Raw genomic sequence first — 8,025 nt, 5'->3', positions numbered from 1 at the left:
TCATTGTAATTGCCACTGTGCACATTCCTGCGAACGACAATACCCAAAGTGCCAGAGAAAATCCATCTGCCAAAACAGTAAAGCTGGACTTTTCACCCTCTCGAGGAACGTTCCAGACCAAATCATCCTGTCCCAGACAAAAGTGAAAAGTTTAAGGGAGAATTATCTCTTCTCGCGGTGAGTCGGTTGACTGTAATTCTTCGAAATATTTACTACTATGTAGGGTGGGCCCTTAAAAACGTCTTTTTTGAATAACTACGCATCTGAACCCAAAATTTGATAATTCAAAACGGCAGATACAACACGGAGAACCGTAATTCAAAAACTCACTTGATTTTAGGTGACATTCAGTACTCAAGGACTCTTGAAGTCGCTGATTACGAATCTATATTTGAAATTACAAAATTTAAAATGATGTATCCAATATGGCAACATCAACTGATATTTGGGATTTTGGTCCACCATTTTGAATTTTGTAATCTCAAGTTCAGATTCATAATCAGCGAGCTCAAAAGTCCTGGAGTACTGAATCTCACCTAAAATCGAGTGAGTTTTGGATTTTGGTGCACAATATTGAATTCGCCATTTTCAATTTTCTGATTTCGAGTTCAGATTCGTAATCAGCAACCCAAGAAACTACCAAATTTTATGAAAATTCGTTCGGTGGATTTAATGTGCCCCTGAAAGTGTTGAATGGGGAAATCCACCTTCTTACAGGCACGGGTTGGTGTTAGGGAAAAAATTAATGAAAAAATTAGGGAATTATTTTTGAAGTAGTCGAAACCGATTTGGGGGGTGAGCCGGTCGTAAATCAAAAATTACCTTTTTAAAGACCACCCGAATTTATGTACATACCTACCCGAATTGGATGAGAAATAAGGGATTCGATGGGAGGGAAATGAAAAGTACCTCAAAGTATGGTGGCGTAATGTCGTATTTTTCGATATCCGAACGTAAGGGGCTCCAGCTGCCCGCCCAGGCTTCACTCAGCTCTTTTGTCGTGTTCAGGGGGTGATAATTACCATTAATTTTCAATCCAATTTTATCGTAAATCATTTGGATCAAGATAAGCTCAATGCCAAACTGCTGGCCTTTTTCATGCACCTCTGGTGGATAGATGAAAGGTTCCCAAATGTTGAAGCTGACATTGATCCAGCAATTTTCAAATTTTTCTGGCATCATTCCGGGTCGAAGGTTAGTTTCTTTTTCAAACTGTAATGTCCTCGTGAACACACCAAGTCTTATAGTATTCTTTGTTGTTGGAGGTCCGCAATAATTGCGCGGATGGTAGGGCCGCCAAGTGTAAACTTCAGTTGTGGCTAAAATTTTGTTTTGCCAGTGTTATACAACAATTATTTTATGCACAAATGCCACAAGTTTTCTTTTCTGTGCTACCTCCTGTCAAAAACTACAAAGTAGTCGAGTTGTTGCCGGAGGTAGGGCAAAAACTTTATTTAGATTGCATTTACAATTGGTGATAGATATTTTCTAAGACATTTCGTACCTGTTGGGTCGTTAGAAACGACCAATATGACGACTTTGTACACAAACTTCTCCCACAATTTCTTCATCACACTGACAGCCTCCGCTTTGGTTCCAGCAATACTGATGTACAATCCTCTGGGGTTCCACATGCCTCCCGCTTCCCCAAAACTGACCAAAGGTTCGATAAACTTGGACAAATCGATATCCAGTAAAACGTAGACCATTGGTTTTTGAAACACGTGCAGCCTATCAAAATTTCGCGCGCCTAGAATCAGCGTGACGATGTTCCTCGTTTCCAAGTTAAAGACTTCCTTTAGAATTTGTATAAGGTGATAATTATTCACCGAATCGTCGGTGATGATGCACAGCATTTTCTCCTCTGGGATGTAAATCTCTACCAGTTGATCCACTATTATTGCCAAATCTGAACCAAGTCTAGATAATCCTTGAATAGTCTCCCCAAACTCGGAATCTATCCCATGGTTTATTACAAACTCCGCATATCTGGTATCATTACTTTTCCCAGTACTAAAGAATGCTTGAGCAATGGCAATAATCTTGATAATTGTTGCCATACGAAGCGTTTCCGTTCTCGGTACTGTAGTCATTGCGACATCTCGTTACTCGCTCTGGATTCCAAATACAATTTGCAGTGTAAACTGAGCGAGGAATATTTCGTCCTGAAAGCTTTTCACAACCCCATCCGTCATTTACATACCGATCAGTTCCCCAAATAACTATCGTTTTCGTGTCAGTTAACTGACTATTAATCCCCTAAATCGATCCATTGTGAGCAACAAGCTAAAATACATGGATCATCGCGCTCTATACCTATAATTTGATGCATTTTATTGTGCGACAGTTACGTGTTTGATATGGCATGTAGTCGCTAATGGACGTTACAGCTGCGCATAATCGAAAATGTATGTATTCAGATATTGAAATAATAGCTTGGACATATGGCATCGTAAAATCTATACATGCTATCGGGAATGATCTAAGCAGTTTTATCCGACGATTTCATATGGTATTGCGGTTATATTTTCGTTACAAGCTTCCGTTTTTTTTTTTTTTTTATCTTTGTCGCTGTGTGAAGATCGAATCTGTTGCAACCATTTACACACGTATTATCATGCTGAGGATTTATTATTCGAATACACACGTATCTGCTAAGTATGTGCAAATAAGGGAAATTGAAATGTGCTACATTGTTTGCCACGAAGAAAAAGTTTTCAGGACACTCTCGGGAGATTCTGATCGCTTATTTATCAATCTTATTCGGAATTATTTTCTTTGAAAAATAGTGGAACATCTCGTACAAAAATGATAATCCGGCTATCGTTAAACCCACGGCAAGCAGATAAAACCCTTCTCTGACATCGGAAAATGATAACGGTTTCTTTTCCGTAAAATCACGTTTGCGCGCATTAATTATTATCTTCTGCAAGAATTCCGTTTCTTTAACCAAATGTTCAGCAAAACCAGCTTGTAATAACATCAGCACGTATTTGTCAAAGATTGGTGAGACCGCGTGACCCTTTGCATAAATCATCGAGACTTTGTACGTGAAACGACCTGGTATGTAATGAATATTCTCGATCATTGATAGTGTAACATTTTCCATTGTGTTCAAATAATTTGCGTGCATTTTATCGGTCAATACTGCTCTGCCTTCCGGGATTTTCATATAGCATTTTTCGATCGTTTCGCAAGGGATGTACCGTGCCAAGATCTTCTCTACTATTTCATCCTTTTTGTCCAAGTATTCTTCCGTGTCAGTTAGGAAGCCTGAAATATATATTGAAAATAATACGGAATACTATTGTAATAATCGCACATGACTGGAAAATATTGTCAACAGTTTTTCCGCCACGAAAGTTATTCCCTGTTTTTCGGTTTACCGAGTTTCAGGTCTGCATCATCAACGAGTTCCTCTACACTGCTTATCTGGTGTATCAGGGGATGAGTCAAAAGACTGACGAGCGCAGTTCTGTAAGCGGCGGCCAAATGAAGACAGAGAAGTAACCACCAGATCCAGATCGTCCGGGTATTTCGAGGCAAACGGTCAGCCGACTGTTCCCAAAAGCTGCCCCAAACGATCAAAGCCCAGTGTCGGTTTCCGGTTGCCATCAACGTGACCGCAACTACGAGCATGGCTACTCCTGTGCTTCCCCACAGAGCAGGCGAGAATCTACTGATCATGCCTTCCAATCCGTGACTCTTGCCCCGGCGAGGGACAATCCACGTTGATATACCCTGCACCAATCGGCTGGACATTACGGAACCTGTCGAGCCTTTGCTAAGGGTAAGTCTACGGGAATGATATTATTACATTACCTCAAAGTATGGTTGCGAGACGTCCCATCTTCCGAGAATCGCGCTCCTAGGCATATGGCTACCAGCGCTGGCCTCGCCATCCATTGAATTTAATCGCGGGGGGCGATAATGGCTTGTTAAATTCAAACCAATTTTATCGTAAACCATTTGAATCAATTTCGTTTCTATCCCCACACGCTGTTTTTTCTCGTATTTCTCTTGCGGGTAAACGTAGGGTTCCCATGGAATAAAGCTAACGTTGATCACGCAGTCACCAAACTTTTCAGGGATCATTCCAGGCTGCAGAGCGGTTTCTTTTTCAAACTTTAAAGTTTCCGTGAACGTTCCAAGCCGTACAAGATTTCTCGATATCGGAGGTCCGCAATAAGTGTATGGATAATAAGGTCGCCAAGTGTAAGCTTCGATCGCGTCTGGAACGGAACGTATTTTTTTCACTTTGTTAATTAGCATATATCTCTGTATTTGGCTGTGAACAATTTGGTGAAATTTCATACCCGAGGTATTGCCACCAATAACCAAGACGATCACCTTGTAGACAAATTTCTCCCACAAATTTTTCATTAACTGCGCAGCGTCCTCTTTACTTTCGGCTACACCGATCCACAATCCTCGAGGGTTCCAAGTACTTCCTACCTCTCCGAATTCGATTAAAGTCCCTAAAACTTCGGACAAGTCTACGCCGAGTATAATGTAACCGTTTGGTTTTTGGAAAATATCCCGCTTGTCGAACTTTCGCCCACCTGCGATCATGACGATCACGTTCGTGGTTTCCAGCGTGGAAATTTCTTTCAGAAAATAGTCGAGATTGTAATTCTCCGTCGAATTTCCGGCGATAATACATAAAATTTTCTCTGTCATGTAAATCTCTGCTATTTGGTGCACGATTGTCGCAAAGTCTGGACCAAAATGGGGTACATATTTTATTACATCTACAGGTGTCAAATTTCCGGCATAATTCTTCGAAAATTTTCCATATTTAGTGACGGTGTTTCCCTCGATGGTTGACACGATATTAGAGAAAGAAATAAGCGTATTAACAACCGTCACTAAAGAGAGTAATCTTAATCTCGGTGAAACCATGATGTATATTGGTCGATTGTGAAACCAACGGTGTTCAAGATCACTGCCGGTACAATCACTTACGGTAAACTGTTCGAACAGTTTTTATTCTCGAAGCTTTTGTTATTTAAGTGGGCGATTCTTATAAGTTTCGCATAAAACATGTCAATGATTTATTCAAAGCATCATAGCCTTTCATATCAGTTAACGGACTGTTTCATTAGAATATCGTGAGTCGACTTGATAGATCTACGATTGAGTTCAATTTAGTTTTTTCGTTAGATATAAGCAAGTTTTCGCAGAATTAAAGTGTTTCAGATAGAACATTTATTAGTGATATATTGTTGCACAGCCAGACACACTGTCATGATATGCGTGTGTGCAAAATCTGGATTAGTTTCATAATAATCTCGCAAAAAAGAAATTTACAACATATTTATTACTACTTTATGAATCAATCCTATCGCAGAGAGAGAGAGAGTGAGAGAGAGAAATTCACCAACATTAAAAAAGTCAGCCTTAAATTTAAAAAAATGTGGAGAATTGTGTTCTGATTGAATTCTGATTGACAGTACTCTAGTCTTATCATTCGAATTCACATGTATTTACGAAGTATGCAATAAAGGGAAATTGAAAAGTGCCACACTATTTGCCTCGAAGAAAAAGTTTCCAAGTCATTCTCAGGAGATTCTTATCGTTTATTTACCAATCTGATTCGGAATTGCTTTCTTTGAAAAATATTGGAACGTCTCGTAGAAGAATGACAATCCGGCCACCGTTAAACCCACGGCAAGCAGATAAAACCCTTCTCTAACATTTGCAAATGATAATGGTTTCTTGTCCGCGAAATTACGTTTGCGTGCATTAGTGATCTTCTGCAAGAATTCCGTTTCTCTGACCAAATGTTCAGCAAAACCAGCTTGTAATAACATCAGCACGTATTTGTCAAAGATTGGTGAGACCGCGTGACCCTTTGCATAAATCATCGCAACTTTGTATGTGTTATGAGTTGTTAGGTGACGAATATTCTCGAGCATTGATACCGTCACATTTTCCATTGTGTTCAAATAATTTGCGTACATTGTGTTGATCCATACTGCTCTGCCTTCCGGGACTTCCATAAAGCATTTTTTGATACTTTTGCAAGGGATGTACCGTGCCAAGATCTTCCTTTGTGTTTCATCATTTTTGTCCAAGTATTTTTCCACCTCAATCCGCATGCCTGCAATACATATTTTGAATAATGCGGGACTAATATTTGTACGTGTCTCAAGAATACGTTCAACAGTTTCTCTGCTATAAAAGTTATTCCCTATTTTTCCATTTACCGAGTTTCAGGCCTGCATCATCAACGAGTTCCTCTACACTGTTTATCTGGTGTATCAGGGGATTTGTCAAAAGACTGACGAGTGCAGTTCTGTAAGCGGCGGCCAAATGAAGACACAGAAGTAACCACAAGATCCAGATGACACGGGTATTCCGGGGCAAGCGGTCAGCCGACTGCTCCCAAACGCTGCCCCAGACATTCAGAGCCCAGTGTCGGTTTCCGGCTGCCATCAACGTGACCGCAACTACGAGCATGGCTACTCCTGTGCTTCCCCACAGAGCAGGCGAGAATCTACTGATCATGCCTTCCAATCCGTAACTCTTGCCCCGGCGAGGGAGAATCCACGTTGATGAATCCTGCATCAATCGGCTCGACATTAGAGAATTTGACGAGCCTCAGCTAGGATCAAGTCTGCTAGAATGACATTATTACAGTACCTCGAAGTATGGTTGTGAGATGTCCCACCTTCTGAGACGCGAACTCGAAGGTATCTGGCAACCAACGAAGGCCTCGCTGTCCATTGTATCCAATGCCACGGCAAGATAATAGCTCTTTATTTTCAAACCAATTTTATCGTAAACCATTCGAATCAATCTCGTTTCGATGCCCGCATTTTTATCTTTCTCGTATTCCTCTTGTGGGTAAACGTAGGGTTCCCATGGAATAAAGGTTACGTTTATCGAACAGTTGGCTAACTTTTCAGGGATCATTCCAGGCTGCAGATCGGTTTCTTTTTCAAACTTTAATGCTTTCGTGAAGGATCCGAGCCGTACAAGATTTCTTGATATTGGAGGTCCGCAGTAAGTGTATGGATGATAAGGTCGCCAAGTGTAAGCTTCGGTCGCGTCTGGAACGGAATGATTTTTTTTTTCACTTAGTCAATTACCATGTATCTATGTATTTGGCTATGAACAGTTTGGTGAAATTTCATACCCGAGGCATTGCCACGAATAACCAAGACGATCACCTTGTAGACAAAGTTCTCCCACAAACGTTTCATTAACCGCGCAGCGTCCTCTTTACTTTCGGCAATACCGATCCACAATCCTCGAGGGTTCCAAGTACTTCCTACCTCTCCGAATCCGATTAAAGTCTCTAAAACCTCGGGTAAGTCGATGCCGAGCAAAATATAACCGTTTGGTTTTTGAAAGATTGCGTGTCGCATATCGAGATGACGTGCACCAGGGATTATGGTGATCACATTTCTGGTCCCCGACTTCATGAAGTATTTAATGATACCGTCGGAACAGTTATTGCCCGTTTCATTTTTGGCAACAATAGACAAAACTTCTCCGCTTTGCGTGTAAACCTCCACTATTTGGTTTAACATTGTCGCCATGTCCAGGCCACATTGCGATTCACGTTTCCCGATCCATTTTGAAGCTGCTCTCTCATCACTGTCCGTCGCAATTTTTTTTACGCTACCATTTACGTCGATAGCTACGACAACACGAAGGAAACTGAAAATCTCCAACATTATTGTACAGAGACAGACTGATCCTCCTTTTAATTTCATCGCGAAAAGAACTCCGTGTCGTTTCTTAGACTCGGGAATTCAATTTTGCCAAGTAAACTGTGCGAACAATAATCCATCCTCCGAATTTTTATATATACCAACAAATCCTCGAAACTTTCATCATTATGCGTGGATCAATTATTCAAGGAACTTAGTGTCAACATCGGCTACGAAACTATTTGTTTTCAGGGATAAGACAGCGCATGTGAGTATAGTAATGGATGGTAAAAGCCACCAGCCATGGGCAAACTTTGATTCGTACTCGGTCCTTACACCGTGATTACTGATTGTAAAATACTAC

At 40.8% G+C, this 8,025-nt stretch overlaps 1 protein-coding gene across 1 annotated transcript; it reads right to left on the bottom strand.

Moving 5' to 3' along the window:
• Positions 1-5,084: 5,084 nt before the first annotated feature.
• On the bottom strand, positions 5,085-6,634 carry LOC124301544 (uncharacterized). Its single transcript, XM_046756723.1, has 2 exons — positions 6,210-6,634; positions 5,085-6,103 (listed from the first exon to the last, which is right to left on the bottom strand). Exons 1-2 carry the CDS (start codon positions 6,583-6,585, stop codon positions 5,580-5,582), a joined length of 900 nt encoding a protein of 299 aa, XP_046612679.1. The 5' UTR covers positions 6,586-6,634; the 3' UTR covers positions 5,085-5,579.
• Between the last annotated feature and the right edge of the window lie 1,391 nt (positions 6,635-8,025).

Source organism: Neodiprion virginianus, chromosome 3, assembly GCF_021901495.1.
Source record: "Neodiprion virginianus isolate iyNeoVirg1 chromosome 3, iyNeoVirg1.1, whole genome shotgun sequence".
NCBI classification, from domain to species: domain Eukaryota; kingdom Metazoa; phylum Arthropoda; class Insecta; order Hymenoptera; family Diprionidae; genus Neodiprion; species Neodiprion virginianus.
The sequence above is the reverse complement of the archived record's forward strand: the minus strand, read 5'-3'. Positions and strand labels throughout refer to the sequence as shown.